The following is a 19,913-nucleotide window of genomic DNA, read 5'->3' on the forward strand; positions in this document are numbered from 1 at the left end:
AATGGCTGAAAAAGGAGCTATCTAGGGTGCAGGAAGCACAATATGTTCGCTTTAAACTACTTGCACGTCTTGATGCTTTGCGGGATGCTAACTGTCAATCTCATCGCTTCTATGATAAGTTGCATCAAAAACATATGCGTGAGAATATTGTTAGGCTGATGGATGCCCAGCGATCTCACTTATGGGTATTATGTATAAAATCTTTACAAAGATTTTTGCCAATCGCTTGCAGAGGGTGCTTCCTACTCTTATTCATCCATATCAATATGGATTTGTGCATGGCAGGAATATTTTGCATAATATTCTTAATGTTCAAATTGGAGTGGATTATGCCAAGGCAAAGAAGCAAGAGATTGTGATGGTGCAGCTGGATCTTGAAAAAGCTTTTGATCATGTCAGCTGGTCTTTTCTTTCTCAGTTAATGACAACCATGGGCTTTGGTCCCAAAATGGCTAATTTGGTGCATTTACTTGGCTCTGGCTCTATCACGTGGATTATGCTCAATGGAGGACTTTCGGATGGTATTTCTCTCACCCGTTCTCTCCGGCAGGGCTGTCCTCTTAGCCCTCTTTTCTTTGCCATTGCCACTCATCCTATGTTATCTCGCCTAGATGCTATGGCATCGCATGGTGAAGTGGTTGGTTTGCATCTCCCTCATGGTAAGCAATTGGTTGCTCAAGCCCTTGCGGATGACACTTTTATGTTTCGCAGGGCCGAAAAAACCAATATAGATCGAGCAATGGAAGCTTGGAATAATTTTGCATTGGCTTCCGGGCTGAAAATAAATTCAACAAAATCAGCCCTCATTGTATGCACGGAATTTGATCTTGAGGCATTAGGGTGGCAAGGCCGTGTGGTGCATACAGGAGACATTGTTCGTCATCTTGGGTATCCAGTGGGTGTGGATGTGGACCCCCAAGCGCTTCTTGCTTGGATTTCTGCTCGGATCTCGGATAAATTTGTGTATTGGAAAGCTCAAGGGTGGCCTATGCACGTGAGGGTTAAGGTAGCTCAGGTTATTATGCTTAGCATGATTTCCTATTTTTTGCCTTTGCTACCTTGGACGCACAAATCTCTTCTCCGTTTGGTTGCTCCCATTCGGTTTATGCCTTGGAAGAGGCAAGGAACTATTATGGGTCAAACATGGATAGCTTGGAATCACATTACGACGCCCAAAAGAATGGGTGGGGCTGCTCTACTGGATGTCCGCTTGCATATGGTGGCGCGTAGGTGGGCGCTTTTTCAGGATATGTGTTTGCAGGAGCAGCCTTGGGTATTCATGGCTCGTGACTTGATTGAGTTCGAGGGATTGTCACATGGACGGACACGTGCGCAAGCTTCATGGTGGGACCATAGTTGCAAGCATTCTTTGCATTCGTGCATTCGCATTCGAGAATGCCGAGTTTGCAAAAGAATGCATGGAGGGTGGATGCATTCGCATTCGTGGCGGGTAAAAAAATTATTTTTTTGGGCATAAATAGAATGTTCAAAGTCAATGCTTGAAAACACAATGAAAAACTTGAAAGCTTGAAACTTAAAAGATGTTAGAATTTAGAACTTAAGACTCAAGACTCAAGAGTGCTGGAAATGTACTCAATACTCATATTATCGCATAAAGAGTGAAGTACATAAGTCAGAGTACTAGACTGTAGTCCCAAGGCAAAGAGCCCAACACACTAAAAGTGAAGTGTGCTCACACGGGGAAAAAACCCTTGTCCAGCCAAGGTAAAAAGTGCCCGTGTATGAGAGGTCATGTACATGGTGAATCGTGATCATTCATCATCTTCCTCTTCAGAGGAAGAAGATGAAGTAGCATCCTCATTACTTCGGACAGTCACCTTGTGATATTCCATTTCCTTAGATGGACAGGACTTTGGCATATTTGGACTACACGGAATGGGTTCATCTTTGATTCCTTGTCTGGAATACATGGGCACATTCTACGTATCCGCGGTTTGCTGCTTTGGCAGTTTTCTTCTCTTCTCTCAGCTCAACTACTGGATGCAGATGTTATTTCGTTATGGTCTACAGCGGCTCGTCTGGCTCATCTTTGATGCTTTTATCTGGGATGCTTATTTGGCTAGGAGGCTTTCTTATCAGTGTACAGGTTTGCATGGTCATGATCCTTTAGAGGATCTTTTGTGGGGGTTTTTTTGGGGCCATAGGTTCTGTGTGAGCCATGTGGCTGATGTACATTTTTACATATAATATAAAACACCATTTCACGAAGAAAAAAAAAGAATTCCAAAACCACATGTCCTAAGAGCTTCACTCTTGGTTGTGCAAGGAAGCGTTTCTTGGGATCGAGCTGTCCACCATACTCATCATAACGCTCAAAAGCTACAGCCAACTTTTCACAATGATCTTGCTTGGAGCTATATATATAGAAATCATCAATGAAGTCTCTAACAAACTTAGCAAGGAAAGGAGACAGCACCCAATTAGCTCTCTTTTGGTAATGAGCAGGACCATTGGTTAGTCCAAAAGGAAGAACTTTGTAGCAGAAGCAATCCCAGGGTGTAATGTAAATGGTTTTCTTTTGGTCTTCAGGAGCTATCTTCAATTGAAAGTAACCAGAAAAACCATCACAGACACTATACCTTTGAAATCCAGCTACTGTGTCGAGGATCTCGTCAAGGAAGGGTAATGGATAAGGATCTTTCTTGGTAGCCGCATTCAAAAAGGTTTGAAGTCTACACAAACCCTCCATCTTCCATCTTTCTTTGGAGTGACCACTACTGGGCTCACCCAATCAACGGTGTCGACAAGAGTAATGAAACTTGCTCGAAGAAGCTTGTCTACCTCCTCCTTCAAAGCCTGCATCTGTTCACGTCCCATTCTTCTAAGCTTTTGCCTTACGGGTTTTGCACCTTCCTTTAACTCTATCTTCAACTCCTCTCCTTTGAATCCCCTTATTTCCTCATATGATGTGATAAAAAGATTAGGGAACTTACACAATAGCTCCATATACCTGCTTTTCTCCATAGGAGATAGATCTGCACTCAACATCTTCATCAAAGATCTTGTTTTTGGCTTGGTTCCACCTTCGGCTGCATAAGCTTCTCTATTACTTCATAGGGTCCAAGAGTGTCTTCTTCTTCCATATTAACCTGTGCCACAACCTCATCTTCACCTTTCTCTTTATCTACTAAGAGAAAAGCAATATCAACCTCCTCTTCGCTGGTAGAAGAGCTACTGGTTTCTGTTTCAGAATCAGAAGAGCTAGTAGATCCCTCATCACTAGAATCATCTTTATCTTCACCTGCATTTTTCAATGACTTCCTACTATGCATATCAAACAGCTTCCTATTCCCTTTTTTGTTGTAGAGGCAAATAGTGCCACGTCTCCAATCCTGTACAGCTCCTACTGCTTGCAACCAAGGCCTTCCAAGGATGATTGGATAGGCTCTTAAACTTGCTGGCATAACATGAAAATCCACAACCGCTTTAACATCATAGGCTTCTACTTCAAGGTCTTTCACCAATCCCAAACACTTGACCTTCTGATGGTTGGCCAAGCGTATACGGAAACCTGAAACACCAGAGATGGTAAGACCAAGCTGCTCCACAAGAGTGGGTAATGACACATATCTGAGCACCACCATCTACATAGGCATGTCCCATGCTCTTTCCTTTATGCCAAGCATCTACAATAGGGCAAATATCCGGGAGTTCTTCAATAGCGAGAGCCTTCACCGATCCCTTCTCTGGCTCCTTCTCAATTGGATTAACAAGACTTTTCCATTGCCTCCTTAACCTTGGCACCATTTCAATCAATTGTCCAAAAGTCACATCTGTCTTCCTGTCGATGATGTCAGACTTCAAGCTATAGCTTGATTGGCCATCCCCCAATGGAAAATCAGAAACATGGTATTTTCTACGAGGCCTCCTCTTTCTTTTGGCTTTGGCGTCTTCACCTTCATGAACCTTCCCTTTTTTCTTGTTGGACCCTGCAACACCTCTTCCTTCCCTCTCTTGAGTAGTCCTCTTTCCTATTGGCATTACCACAACCTTCTCCTGCTTCTTTGCCTTCTCTAAGGTCGCAATATTCACCACCTTAGTTTTTCCTTTTTCTTCATTAGATAACCCGCTAGGACCTGCTTCACCTTTGATCTCAATACCATAATCATTTGATCTATTAGGCAACTGCGAAGGTAAAGGATACATGTCACCTCCCATTCTTGGTGGCTTGTCACACAGTTAGTGCTTAGATGTCCCAGCTCTCCACAATTGTAACATGTGCGTATAAATCTACGTTCCCTGCCATATCCACGGCCTCCACCATTACTTGCTTGGCCTTCACCATCCCTGCAGCAAGTGTGTTCCACAACACTACTTCATGAGTGGTAAGCTTGTCCAATACTTCCTGCCCTTCTAGAAGCGAGCAGAATTTGGCATACATGTTCACCAATATGTTGCCAAAGAAAGGGTCTCTTTCAAGTCCCTTCTTGCATATCTCAGTGCGTATTTCCTGACCTTTTGCTAAAGCTCCGATGATGTCATAAGCTTTCAGGCTACAACAAACATGTTAGCATCAGTACACAACAATAAAACACTTCCCTAACCTCTCGCAGCCTCTTGACCAAAACCCCCTTGTGCTTGAGGATGCCCACTTGTCTCTGATAACCACCCTGTGTCTTGTAACCAGCACCCCATCTACCATAGTCTCAATCTCTACCTCATCCACCACCAATAAAATTCAAGTTTAGGTTTTGCATGGTAGCCATCGTGTCATTCATGCGTTTGTTCAAATCCCTCTCCTCTTGTGGTTTAGAACCCACTAGAGAATTCTGTACAATTGTAGCATTCCTTGTGAACAACATAAGCATCTCCAAAGCTTTAGGCTCCACCCTTGAAATAGCATTCATGCCTAACTAACTAAGTCATTTCCAATTTGCACTCCTTTTCTCTAGCCACTGCAATAGCATCATCAAAATTCTGAGGTCTTTTAACTCCACGTTCAACCTCAAGTCTCCCTTAAAACTAGAAATAAACCTACTTTTTTAACCTGGCTGGGAGAAACTCATCTCCTAAGGATGCCTTCCATCTATGTACAAAAGTGGTTCTTGCCAACCACAATGAGTGGGGTATTGGGCATTCAAGTGCTATATGAGCATGCATCCATATGTACATATGCCAGAAAACCAAGCTCAAAAAAACTCCTAACAACGGTCACTAATGATAGACGAAGGCATGCCATGATACTTGAAGATGTTCGCCATGAACAACTTCACCATGTGATCAACTTTGATCTTCTTACGCACGGGAATGAAATGAGCCTACTTACTGAACCTGCATATTATAGTCCAAATGCCATCATTCCCCATTTGTGTCCTCGGAAGATCAAATATAAAATCCATGGCAATGCTCTCCCATGGTCTATCTAGAATAGGTAAAGGCTGAAGTAACCCTGATGTCTTCTGACAGTCAAACTTCACCTTCTGGCATATGATGCATTGTCTAACAAAAGCATCAACATCTCTTCTCAAGGTCGGCCAATAAAAGAAAGCCTCAACTTGTTAAAATTACAGCAATGTGATGAGCTATGGTGGATCAAATGCTAGAATCAACATCATTAACAAAGAGATTAGACGATAATTAACACGTGATTAGTGAGCAATTAACTGATAGCTTAATGTAGGCATGGATAATCAAAAACCAACACATTCTCATTAGGCCAATGCCTCAATTTATAGAGTTTACATCCAAGCATCCAATCCCACTGATTTCTCCTTGATTCTCTCCACCTCTCCCAGAATATCTCCACACCTCCTAAATCTCCTCATGCTACCCTTTATTCTCTCCCAGTAGATTCTTCTTACCTTTTCACAGGTTCTCTCACATTACAGATTCTCTTTTACAGCCTCTAGCCAAGGGCTTGTTCCCGCACACACCCTATTCACTTGTATATTTCAACACCTCCTCTCAAGTGAATACTCCTAGCACACCTGGACCCTATACCAAGTTTCCCTCTTACTTGATAGTCCGCGACCAGTGCCTCAAGTCCCTAAACTCATAGTCCTTGACACTCTCTCTCTCTCTATGTGTCCAAGGCTACTACAAGTGCCCGTGACCTTGACTAAAGTGCTCACACATACATCTACCACATGGCCTACATCATCAGTGGCTCAGAGGTGGTTTTACTCTGTTGGGGCAGGTTACATTGGGTTGTGGGGTTTCTCTCTCTCTCTCTCTCTCTCTCAGAAAAGATGATTTGACTCCACTTCCTTAGGAGCCTCCATGAAGTTTGCCGATGTCGTTTCTTCTCCACTGGGTTTGCTGTAGTAGCAGTCTCTTGCCATGTGTCTTGGCTTTCCACAGTTGTGGCAAGTGAAGGTCCTTCCTCCTACTCTGCCTCTTCCTCGTCCTCGTCCTCGAGAGAATCCTCCTCGGACGAAGAATGTTTTTTCTTCTCCTGCTATTGAGTCGAGCCATTTCTTCTCTTTGCCTCTAGTCTCTTGCTCTAGTAGAGCTCCTTCTATCTCGTGTAGCTTCAATTCAGGTATATTCTTTAGTGTTGCTACAATGTTTTCATATTCACCTTTGTCCACACTCTTCAGAAGCATTGCTAGTGTCTCATCATCTTCTACCTTTTTGCCAATAGCTGCTAGTTGTTGCTTAATGCTTTTATATCTGTTCGAGTGTGTGATTAAAGGTTCACTTTCCTTCATATCCAATTTGTAGAATTACATTAACAGATTTATCTTTGAATTTTTAGCTTGTGTGCCAAATAATTTATTGAGTTCATCCCATGCATCTTTTGCCCATTGTATCCCTGTGATGTGATGAATGATTTCATCATTTAAACTGAGTGCGATAAGTCCCAATGCTTTTTCATTCATGCTCTTCCACTCATTTTTCCCTCTCATCTCTGGGCATTCATCTCTTCCCTCAACTAGCCCCCACAGATTTTTCCTCATGAGCAGATACATGGTTTTATCTGCCATGTGTAAAACTGCTCCCCATTAAATTTGGCTATTTCTTGTGCCGTACTCATGATAATGTGAAGGGGGTCTTACCTCTTGATCCAATTTCAAGATTCAAGGACAGTGTCTACCCTTTTACAACTCAATCTAGTGTTTAAGAGATAATTACAACAGATTTATCAGCATAAAATCACCAAAAATTACATTAAATCAAGGATAACCAATTTGTACGGAATGGTTGGAGTATCAAACCATCTCCGAATTGCAATCTGAAGTTATAGGGATCTGTATCAGATACCTATTGGTTAATTTGAACCCTCAATTGCACCAAAAAATAGTGATTAGCACTGATTAATCACTAATTAGTAAATTAATCCTCTGTTTTATGTACAGAAAATAGAGTATGCGAGGAGTCCAGATCTGAGGCCTTAGAGTTCAAATGAGCTCAAATGCTTTCAAGGCCATCAATAGCAATTAGTCTCATAGAGGATTAAGCCAAGAAACACAAGATTTGACCAAACATTGAATGCTTAATCTCTGTTTTATCAAAGTCACCTGCAGATTTGGTGAAGAGCTTGGATCTCACTGTAGACTTGATCAAATCAAATTCTGACTTACCAGCTTGTAGAGCACCCTTAAAAACCCCTAGGGCCAAGAGGAATCAGACCCATTGCAACTGGAGAAGAAGAGATGTCATTTTTTCCTCAGAAAAAAAGGCGCCTGCAGATAAGCGAAAAACGTGAGCTTTTGTAGGCGGTTTGTTGCGCTGATTCGTTTGGCTGGAGCACCAATGAAGTAGCTATATATACCTAGAAGGGCTTGCCCTAATGTTGCTCCTGGAGGGAGATCAAGCCCCTCCACTGGCTGGGGTACAGAGGGCTAGTTGAAAATAGCTAAAAAAGTGATTATTTCCTAATCATCTACTAATCCTAATTAGTTAGATAATGGACTCATAAACTTGATGGATTCTAGGCTAGGCTCTGATACCATGTTAAAATTACAACAATGTGATGAGCTATGGTGGATCAAATGCTAGAATCAACATCATTAACAAAGAGATTAGACGATAATTAACACGTGATTAGTGAGCAATTAACTGATAGCTTAATGTAGGCATGGATAATCAAAAACCAGCAAATTCTCATTAGGCCAATGCCTCAATTTATAGAGTTTACATCCAAGCATCCAATCCCACTGATTTCTCCTTGATTCTCTCCACCTCTCCCAGAATATCTCCACACCTCCTAGATCTCCTCATGCTACCCTTTATTCTCTCCCAGTAGATTCTTCTCACCTTTTCACAGGTTCTCTCACATTTACAGATTCTCTTTTACAGCCTCTAGCCAAGGGCTTGTTCCCGCACACACCCTATCCACTTGTATATTTCAACACAACTACCTTTACCGTGGCGTCAATGCCTCTATGACCTGCATACGGTGGAGCATGACTTTCAATCATAACCTTGAGTCGTAACTGCCTGGTAACACAGTCTACCATGCATCAACAAGAAGCCATCCTTGAGAGTATAATGATCATGCCGCTGACCCTCAGACATTTGAGCATAGACCCTACCAAAATCCTCATCCTGGGCATACTGCGCTTTCATCTCATCAAGCTCATGATGATAAGCACAAGTGAAACTGTTGAGACCTGTGGCTTGCGTGACAAAGCATCTGCCACAACATTCTTTTTGCCTTCCACATGTACAATCTGAAAGTGGAACATAGACAAAAAGTTGGCCCATCTCATATGCTTCTCAGAAAGTTTAGTTTGCGTGAAGAAATAACACAAGGTCTGATGATCTGTCTACACAGTGAAATCAGCCCCAAGCAAACAGTGTTTCCATGTAGAAAGAGCATGAATTACATTCAACATCTCTTTCTCATAGACCTGTAAATGCTTCTCGGCATTCTGTAATATACGACTCTCATAGGCTATCACATGTCCTTCCTACATGAGAACTTCCCCAATGCTGTTCCCACATGTATCACACTGGACAACAAAAGCTTTTCGGAGATCCGGTAGTACCAATATGGGATCCGAAGTAAGCTTTTCTTTAAACGTTTTAAAGGCTGCAATTTTTCGATCAGCCCATCGACACGGAGTTCCCTTCTTTGTTAAAGCATGAAGGGGCGAAGCAATCTCAGCAAAATACCGTATGTACTGCCTGTAATAGGAACACAATCCCAAAAAGTTGTGTACATCATGCACGGTCCTCAAATCTGGCCAATTGAGAATTGCTTCCACTTTCGAAGGATCCATACTACGGACTCTATCGTTAGACACGATATGCTTCAAGAAATGTATTTCTTCCAAGAAGAACTCACTCTTCTTTTGCCATTTATACCAACCTATGCTTCCGGAGTTCTTCAAACACAGTAGCCAAATTCTTCCTATGCTCCTCTTCTGAGCGTGAATGCACAACCATGTCATCAAAGAATGTGCCCACAAACGCTCTATGAGGCCGGAAAATCCTATCCATCATCGTGTTAAAGGTGGCGGGAGCATTTGTCAAGCCAAAGGACATGACCAAGAACTCATATAGCCCAAAGGTGGTCTGAAATGCTGTCTTATGCACATCCTCGGGTCTAATACGTATCTGATGATACCCGCTTTTCAAGTCTATCCGACTAAAGACTGTGGAGCCCTGTATAAGCGGTCCAATATATCATCGATCCTCGGAATAGGGAATCAGTTCTTGATGGTGTTCTTGTTTAGCACTCTGTAATCTATACACATGCGCCGAGAACCATCTTTCTTTTGCACTAAGAGCACAGGTGAGCAAAAGGGTGATGAACTAGGCTGAATCAACCCCTTTTTCAACAACTCTTGTACCTGGCTCATAATTTCCTCTTATTTGGCTGCACTAACACGGTACAGCGGTCTATTTGGTGGGGTACTCCCCGGAATAAGATCAATAGCATGATCTTATGGCCTTTCCAGAGGGAGTTCTCCTAGCAATGACTTGGAAAAGCAATCTTGGTACTCACGTAGGAAATCAGTTCTTTCTCTAACATAGACACACCTGTGTCAAAGAAAATCAAAGCATTCTGATCTCTAACTTTGCCCCATGCCCTACACAACTCAGTCTTCTCACCACTTGGTTGTTCGCCAACAAGGTCAGGAACTAACCCTACAGAAGGCTTTGCTTTCTTAGACTTGGGTTCCCCTTTAGTGTCAAAGTCCTTGTTGGACTTACGCTTGGGACAATTGAAAGACATATGTCCCTCTTCGGTACAGAAAAAGCATTTCTTGGCATCCAACAAAGCCTGTTTCTCCTCAGGAGTTCTCTTGGGCATTGGTAACATCTTATGCCGCTTCTCTGCAGGCACTGTTGCATCACGCAATGCATGCCCTGACTTCTCAGTTTTCTTGCCAGTGCTTTTGCTGCCCTTAAATCCAGTTGAACCCCCAGTGAGTAACGCATTTGCCGTCATGGCATTCTCTATCATCTGCGACATATTTGTCACTCGATTCTTAATGTAATAGTCACGCACTTCCTTGGGCAACCCACAACAATACTTCTCAACCTGCTCTGACAGTGGTACTACACGATAAGAAGTAACTGGGAGTAAAGCTTCCCAAAGCTTCTTGTTGTAATCCTCAAGATTCTCACATTTCTTATGTCATGTTGTCATTACATCCACCTCAAATGTAGATGTGGGACACACGGAAGAGAACACCTGTTTGAACTGTACCCAAGTAGATGGTGCTATGCCCTGCAAAAGAAGAGTGAATCACCACTGCAATGCATTGCCCTTGAGAAAAGTCGCAGCTTTTCTCACTTTCGAGGATTCCGTGTAATTTCCACCAAAAAAAGCAGCATCAAACTGCTATAACAAGGTAAGAGCCTTGAGCCTGCCACTGAATGTGTCAAATTTTACTGCACCTCCCCCTTCCTTATAATCCTTCGCCTCACCCATAGGCGTTAGATTATCGTAAGGAAGTGGTCTCACAAGATTGCTACCCCTTGCATTCATGCCCATAGTAGGGTCAACATTGCCAGTTCCCACACCTTGCATACCATGCAATCCTACTGATCCTCCCATGTTTCCAAACATACCACTATGCATACCAGGCTGCATGCCCCCATACATGTTTCCTTGCATTCCGGGCATGCCCCCATACATATTCCCTTGCATTTTGGGCTGCAAACCACCATACATGTTGCCTTGCATTCCAGGCTGAAAATTAGCTCCAAGATTCCCTTGCATTCCCATACCTCCCTGAGGGTAACCCCCAGTCATAGATTGGAACACGGAACCACCGCCAAAAAGGAACTCTGTGAGTTTGCACCATAAGTGTTCTGCATGTTAGAAATCTATCCAAAAGCAGTCCTGTGGGAAGGCACCACTATTGCCCTGAGGTGGGTTCCTAGAACGCACCTTCTTTTTCTTCTTCTTGGGCTCAGAAGGGGCCCTCATAAATTCAACAAACTTCTCACTTTGCGTGAGCTGCATAAGCACATCCACTGCCCCTGCCAAACGGGCTTTGAATTGGGCATCATCTTCCTCTTTACTTGGCATATCTTTTGGCTGCATTACATCCTCATAATGTGCATCTTCTGCAGCCTGTTCTCCTACAAGTACATCCTCAGATTCAGTCCTCTCAGGAGTGGTCTCTTGCTCTTCCTCATCATCATAATCATAGTCATCCTCAGAGTTTGACATCTTGCTGAAATTTTCAGCAACGAGTTTCCTCGAGACAACCACGAGCTTACCCCCTTAAGAAAGTTGGTGATGGTCCCAGCAACGGAACCTTGAAACCGGCCTATGGTAGAAACCAAAGTGCGGTAGACTAGCAGTCACCCAAACCAATTGTAGTCCAGCAGATAAAACAAATATATGTGAGCTAGAGTGCTCCAACACGAAAAGAAGAACGACACCTGTTGGCCCCAAAGCTTGGCGCCCCTTTCGGTATTTCTTTATTCAAATTCAATGGAAAAGCTTAAATGAGTACAACATGGCCATTCATGGCTTGTATGTCTACATGTCCAATCTGTCAATCCTCTGGACCTCTTAGCATAGAGGTTACACAAGCTTTGTGTCCCAAAAACACCACACTGTTATCTCCTCTAATCTACTAAGACAGTGCATCCATGAGGCCTTGAATATGCATCTAAATGGCCCATGCCTATAGCCACAAACTCAGCCATGAAACAGTCCATAAACTCTTCCAAATCAATCCACAAACTTGCCCTATTTCCACAAACCCTTCCTCTCACAAAGGGCCAGAGAAACAACTCCGAAACAGTCACGAGCCAGTGAAAAGAGAGTCTTAGTTTGACACTTCTTGCAGTCCCACCTGCTCAAAAAGAGAGAGAGAAACTTACAGTCCTTGTGTCGCTTTTCACAAGAGAGAGGAGGCATGAGAAAAGCCCTATTCTGTCCTGCCCTCTTGTCTTGCAGCCGCCTGCAGTCCAGCACCTGATTCAACGTGAGAGAGAGAGAGAATATTTGTGGGTGAACCTGCTATCCAGCCCTGCACTCCCTCCTACAGTCCACGACTCTGTGTCCAGCTCTGCCTGTATGTACAGCAGTGCAGCCCGACAGCCAGCCTCTTGCCAAAAGCAAAGGAGAAAGAGAGATTCAATAGGCACCTGTGTGCACTGTTGCGTAGGAGCCAGACAGTCTTCTCCCAAAAGCCATGAGAGAGAAAGAGGTTCAGTCTGCGCCTGTGTTTTCTGTAGCGCAGAAGCAAGCCAGTCTTCTCTCCCCAAAAAGCATGCGTGTGTGTGATATTCAGGCAGTGTATAATCCAGCGCAGCCCGCCAGCAGCTCCTTCCAAAAAGCAAGAGAGAGAGAGAGAAAGAAAGAAAGAAAGAAAGATTTTATTAACGTCTTCCAAAAGACCGAACGCGGCCTATGAGACAAATCAGTGTACCTGTGTGGGGTATCCTCTGTCATCCCAACAAAATGAAAAAGTACTGAACTAAAAAGCTGAAGGGTAGCCCCACTCTCCAAAAGAAGTGTAGGCCCCCAAATTAGCCTAGGGGCCACGATGCTTAAAAAAAGTTTTTATAAAGGTTATAAACCTTTAAACTTTTGTTCCTTTTTGTCCCCTCCACACATGGGGTTGTCCACACATGGGTTTATAAACCTTAGTTCCCTTTTTGTCCCCAAGTATGAGCCTTAAACATATTTCTTGCTCACCAACCACCATGCTCACACTTATGCTGCACAAATTCACAGGGTCATGACAGCTTCAGAGAGGAAGAAGACATCTCCAACCAAAGACAGTTTCCATCAAGATTGACTACTATCTGCACCCTTCTGGTGTTAGATGAATGTGAAATTATCTTTCCTTAATAAAAACCTGAAGCAGAAGGTTTATCTTGAGCAACCACTGCGTTTTGCAGTTTGCCCAGTTCAAATAAAGGTGTGCATACAGGCACACTGCACACCACCCTTGGGGAGGCTTGACACTACTTGGGAGATTATCACCAGCATCACAGCGTGGCAGATCTGGAAAGCCAGATGTAGAGAGGCGATTGAGGGCACTTTGATTTATGGGACCCAGTGCATCTGCACCATTTCGGGAGATATTATCCATACTCTTATGCCCACTTGGGCTCGTCTTCATGAGAAAATGGGATCACGGGATCTTCTTCTCATCAACTCCCACTGCACTTTCTTGGCATCACAGTGCCCCTGATTGGCTGTGGGTTTCTTACACTCTATGATGAGGATCTCTGGCTTTCTTCCGTGATTTTGTATTTGTTCTTTCTTGCTTAATAGATTTTTTTTTTTTTGTAGCAACAATAAATAAAAGTGTGCACGCTAAGAAAGTGTTCTTTAAGCTAAAGTAGGCCTTCGAGATTGGCAGCAACATTCCAATGCCAATTGATAAGCTGTCAACCAGCCGATCAGCAAGATTTGCATACCTACTGGAACAACTGATGTGATGCTTCCCCACATGGGCACCCTTAAGTTTTGAGCTCTAACATTTGCTCAGAGGTTTCCAAATGCAGACCAGAAAGCTTGTACAGCTCATTGCATGGTCTTGTGTGCCTCCTATCTTGCCATCATGTCCAATATGGCAGCAGACCTGCTAGAGGGAAGATCCGTGATCTTTGCAAGCCACTTTAGTTGGAGAGCAGAGCTACAGCACAGACATTCAGTTCTCTGCAATGGCTACACCAAGATAGAGTTTGACTCGGCTCCCCTCACAGACAAAGCCTTGCAGTTGAGCCCTGTCATGGCACACAGTGCAAGCATACTTTGCTTGACTCCATGGTTTCCTTCCTAGTGAGACTGTTTCCCCAGCCTCCCCAAAGAGTACCATTCTCTTCTCTCGACGATTGGATGCCACTTCATATTGGTGATAGAATCCCCCCAGACCAGGCAACTAGAGTCCACGCTCAGGTTGGTCATCTCCTTCGCCGAGAACATCCCACAGTAGCTTTTCATCTGGTTAATAGGGATCAATGTGTCTTCCACATCTGTGACCTCATACAAACTCTCTACATCCACTGCCTATGGTGGCGCGCTCCTTCCTGCCTGGAAGATCTCTCAGATTTGGAGCTATCACATGGAGGGTTGTCTCGGTTCAGGAGGCCTTGGAAATCTTGAACACTGTAACTAGAGTGCTCTCTCCAATGTAACCCCTTGGAGGCATGGAATTGAGGTATCTCTAGTGCTACCAGTATACACTTCTTCATCCGTCTGATGAAGTCATTCTCATGGTCGTGTGTGTGTACACAAGCATGCATGTGCGCTTCTATTACTCCTCACCAGGTAGGACATTATCTGTTCTAACCTTCTTCAATTTTAGATTTGCACCACATGGCTACTCCCCACTGCAGTTTCCTTCAAAGCTCCAATTCTACGGGGAGCACTTTTTACAGATGACATGATGGCTTCATCTTGAAGCCTGGCTATTCATACAGACACATGTCACATGCATGCAGATAGGGATGGGACAGATCCAAGTCTCATTCTACTGCCTAAGAGTGGAGAGAGCACAAGAGAGGACAAAGTTTGTTTGCTAGACTCTGGAGTTCGAGACATATGCCTGGTGTGGTATGAGATATGAGGAAGGTTCTGATATTTTTGGCCCATTGACCTGAATCATTGCCTTTCAAGACCAGCATTGCCTAGGACTATACCTGATATAGCTGCATCGAAATAGAGATCACCCCAGCCCCAAACACTTAATAGCCACCTATCACTACCCAAATGAAGTCACTCGATGAGAGGTGGTGCTCCTATTGAAGGCATGACTACACCTTTGAAGCATCTTACCGCCATGCTGGGTGCGTCCTATGGTAAGATGGTGCTCCTATAGTGTCAAGACAACGTTCTCACCAAGTCACAAGGAAATGCGGGGTAGGGATGGGTCAGTGACAAAGACTACTGCATTGGAGTGGCAAAAGGGAAAGGGTGGCAGATCAGGTGACGAGGCAGGCTGATGGGTTGGGGGGTTGGGAGGGACCTGTTTTAATTCTTGCTCCATTGGCAGCAGGTCTACCAAATCCTACAGAAGCCTTTGTCAGGGTTCCTGCGGTAAATGATCATCACACTTCTTATGCTTTGCGGATGCCTCAAATTGTTGGTGGTGGGTCCACCAATCTACAAAGGCCTATGTGGGGGGATCCTGCAATAAATGACCATAACAGTCTCATTGCTCGATGGGCACCTGGGCTGCAGGGAGGTCATTGCCTGAGGGCAGCAACGTGGGTGCCTTAGCCAGGCATGTTACCTGTCAGCTCTAGGGTCAATGGATTGTTTTAAACAATCTTTCTGGGTGCCTCTAGAGCAACACAATTCTGTTACCACCTCAAGGCCTTTTCTGATACTTTTGTGAAGTCCTCCCTGGAAGATAAACCCCTTGAAAAAGATTCGTGTGACCAAACAAACCATAGACACAAGCAGGTAAACCAGAGCAGAATAAACAATAGGGGTTGATGGGAGGGGACTTTAACATGATTGAGACCACAGAGGACTGGAGTGGTGGCAGCCAAGACACCACAGTGATGGTCGCCAAGAACCCGTTCTGGGAGGAGCTGATCTTTTGCATTTGTTGCCAAGACACCTGGCCCTGCTTTACCGCCGGTAGTCTTATCTTCTCCAAATCTTTTCCAATCATCTCAAAGCCCTAGGCCCAACTTGGCTAGGTTGGACCAATTCTATGTTTATGAGTGGGCCTGCAACCACAGCGGCACAGATGGCATTTTAGCAGGCACCACCTTCTCTGATCACGCCCCCATCATCCTCCACCTGGGCAATCGGTGGAGTCAGGACCGCAAGCAGACCACTCGCATCCCGGATTTCCTCATTAAAGACCAAGAGATCTGACCAAGAGAGATCTCAGAGCATTGAGGGAGCATGGGACTGTGGGAGGCCCTAGTGCCACTGTCCTCTCTTCAACACCTTGAGGAGAAAGTTCATGACAGCCCCTGGATTGGTGCACAGATGGCGGCTGTTCTTAGTGCTTTGGAGGACAGGAGTCAGAGTACAGATATCATGCCAAAGCCTCCTTCTACCATCTGGACCCTGGGAGGGGGGACTGAGTTTTAGGTGATTTCTTCTCGCCCACAGGACCACACCACAGGCTGGATGGTGTGCGCAGCCTCGGGCATGATGGGATGGTGGAGTCGGACCCACCTCGGGTTTGGGTCATTGCCTCTGAATTCTACTGCTCTTGCGTCTCATCACAGACCGTAACTGCCCACAGCGCAACAATGCACGCCAGAGCGTTGGCACAGGAGGGTGGTTGTAAGTACCTTGCTGGATTCTCCCTTCTCCATCGATGAGCTGGGGGAAGGACAGGCTCTTACTTGGGGGGGAGTACCCAGGCAAGAATAGCCTTCTGGTTTCTCTCCTCTTGCAGCACTGGGATCTTATGATGAAGACTAACTTGCAGAGTGCCTTCAATGAGATTATGACAGCTGGAGCCATGCCTGAGCAGCTTGTGGAGTACCTTTAATGAGATAATGATGAATAGAGCCATGCTTGATCGGCTTTTGGAGGGATCCCCAAGGAGGGGGGGGACCGGGGGGGTGGGGGGAAGGGGGAGCAACTGGAGGTGTGCCAGTGGAGACCCATCACTCTCTTAGTACTGCCTTCAAAATTCCAAAGCCATCAGCAGATGTCTCCAACCATAGCTCCCAGACTTCATACATGGTACACAGACTTCATGAGGATAGGAGCATCCTATCTAACCTTTTCACCTTATGGGAGGTGACAACATCAGCCAGGATCTGCTAGGAGGACTTGGCAGTGCTACGTCAGGACTTTGAGACCTACGACCAAGGGCGGACTGCTTGAATGCCAGATTTCCAAGTGCACTTTTCTCTCAGCATTTTTGGATATTTGACAGATACGAGCAGAGATTTGCACATTTGGCTCCGTTTTTCTAATGGACGCAATTTTGGGCTCTCTAGAGAGTTTAGATTGCTGGTTTTCCAATCTATGTGTTGTATTGACACCTAGGATTTCTTGCATAGTTTATCTGTGTGTTTGACTGCCAGATTTCCTGGTACACATTCCTCTAGGAACTTTTTGATCTTTTGGAGATATGAAAGGAGCCTAACAAGAACGGCTTCATTTTTTTAATGAACAAGATTTTGGGCTCTCTGGTCGCTTTGGACTGCACACGATCGACTGGCTTTCCAATCACCCCCAATTGACAAGTATTACATCATATTGTGCCAATCCTTATATGATTGCCATTAGCTCCAACAGCTAGATACACCTAGGTTTGTTTTCCACTGTTTTTAGTTTTGTGAATTAATGAGAAACACTCTCATGAGGGTGCTTCTCTCTATACAGAAAAGTAATAGAACAGTGGTTTTACAAAAAAAATTGTGTGTGTGTACGTGTGTACGTGTGCGTGTGCGTGTGCGTGTGCACACGCGCATGCCAGAGAGAAAGAAAAGAAAGAAAGAAAGATATATTAAGCATCTACTAAAGACCCAATGGACCTATGAGACCAAAGTGATACAATAATGTCCATGGCATATCTCATCATTAAAATAGAAACAAAACAAAGCTATCTCACTGGGGTGATACAAAACTATCCATGGAATCTCATCATGGAATACGAGAGAGAGAGAGAGAGAGAGAGAGAGAGAGAGAGAGAGAGAGAGAGTTCAAATTGGTTTCTTGATGCCACAGCTGCAAAAACTAGAAAAAAGCCTTGGTCAAGTGATCCGTCAATACAGTGCTGAGAGGAGAGACCTTGAAGAGGAGCATAAAAAGAGGATAGCAATTTTACAGGCTGAAAAACAGGTCTGCCTTGGCAAATCAACTACAATAACTTGGGGGAAGATTCATGGACGAGTCAATGTGTTAAAGAATCCCTGTATGTAGAGAGGAATCCTTCACTTGAAAATCCCTAAAGGCTTTCATGGCTAAGGTTCTTGTCTCTTTGTTTATGATAGACATTGAAGCGGCTGGCGCAAACAAAGATAAACGAGCTGAAGAAAGTGCGGCAGCTTGCACAGCAAGTGCTCAAAGAGCGTGGAGAGGTGGAAGGTTTGCTGACAGAGTCTTTGCATCATGCTGTGGATCAGACACAGAATTCGAAAAAGTCCCCAAAAAAGCTTTATATGAATTCCAATCATTCTCATCCCCGTAATCTAGTATCTTTGACAGCGGAAGGGAGAACTTCATTGCCTTCAATTCCTCACCTTCCATCAGTGGGTGCCTCATCGTCCTGGCCAGGACTGGGCTCACCCTTGAGATCCAAGACCAGTCCATTGCCCCCCAGATGCACGGCTCAAGAAGGACCAAAGAGGAACTTTGAGACGACAGCAGGTGAAAGGCATCTCCCCATCTTGCAAAACCTAGAAGAGGTACCAGTGAGGATAGCCCCCAAGGTTGACATCTCCCAATTAACATGGGAGGAGAGAGAAAAAGTGTTTAAGGCATTTGTTTCAAAAAATCCACAATGCTCATCAGAGTGTGGTTGGAGGATGCTACCCCATAGAGACAAAATTGTGGTGTGACAACGTGCACAAGGGAGAAAGCATTGAGCTCTCTATGAGAGTTGAGCTCTTGAGTATTTGTTGGGCTTAGCAAATCTCTATAACAAAAACAAGGGCAGGGAAAATTCAAAGTTTAAGCTCAAGATCAAGACCCAAAAAAACAGGACCAGGGATGACACCATCTTCAGCCAATCTTGGATGTCTATGTTGGTAGCATGGTGCCCTTGTTGAAGGCCCACCATTTTCCAAGACACACGACGCATACTTCGACAAGGCTAAGGTAAGTTCTTGACTTGAATATCTTCCGATTAAGTTCTAGTTTTTTTTTTCCAAACAAAAAGAGACTTCTCTCATAATCCAATTTGCGCTCAATGGCCTCAGTGCATCTAGCCTTTCGAATGGAGTACTAGGGACATATCTTGACTCTAGCATGTCTTGAAGACGACATCGCCCCTGATTGATCGTAATGACTAGATTCATGTCTTTCCCCTCATACCTAATTTTTAATCAATCTTGAATTGGGATCTAACTTTGGCTCTATTTTAATCCCAAGTTTTATTTAAAAATAGCAATTAGAGAGTGAAGATGAAGTCCAATTAGTAATGCACTCTCAATGCATGATAATATGAACCTAAGTGAGAGAAAATACATTAATTGCACAAGAAATTTAGAAACACAATACAACTAATTATAAAATCTATTCTATCCATAAATGGAGTTCGGAAAGAAAAAAAATAAGCTAATGCAACTCTAATATGTGGACAAATTAAGTTAATGCAACTCTAATGCATGGACAAATTAAGTTAATGCAACTCTAATGCATGGACAAAAGAAATGAGCAAAAATACACATATAATCTCACTAAAAAATAGAAATCGTTCCATTGGTTATCTTTATGCATCAAACTCGTTGATTTCCAACTTCTTTGCAACACAAATTATATTACAAAATAAAAAACACATAAAATAAATAAGCAAAAAACACATAAAATCACACTAAAAAATAAAGAATCATTCCATTACATCAAACTCATTAATTTCCAACTTTGCAACACAAAT

General features: G+C 43.9%; 1 protein-coding gene across 3 annotated transcripts in view; it reads left to right on the plus strand.

Moving 5' to 3' along the window:
* LOC147628300 (uncharacterized) overlaps positions 1 to 19,373 on the plus strand; it is a 56,949-nt gene extending 37,576 nt beyond the window's left edge. For all 3 annotated transcript variants that reach the window (XM_086814134.1, XM_086814136.1, XM_086814135.1), the window contains 2 exons: positions 18,044 to 18,157; positions 18,310 to 19,373. In XM_086814134.1, coding sequence (XP_086670260.1) covers positions 18,044 to 18,157; positions 18,310 to 18,876 — 681 coding nt within the window. In that variant the 3' untranslated portion in view covers positions 18,877 to 19,373. The remainder of the gene's footprint in view (positions 1 to 18,043; positions 18,158 to 18,309) is intronic.
* The last annotated feature ends 540 nt before the right edge of the window (positions 19,374 to 19,913 follow it).

This window comes from Cibotium barometz, chromosome 19, assembly GCF_041138505.1.
Source record: "Cibotium barometz isolate CiBa-2024 chromosome 19, ASM4113850v1, whole genome shotgun sequence".
Lineage (NCBI taxonomy): Eukaryota > Viridiplantae > Streptophyta > Polypodiopsida > Cyatheales > Cibotiaceae > Cibotium > Cibotium barometz.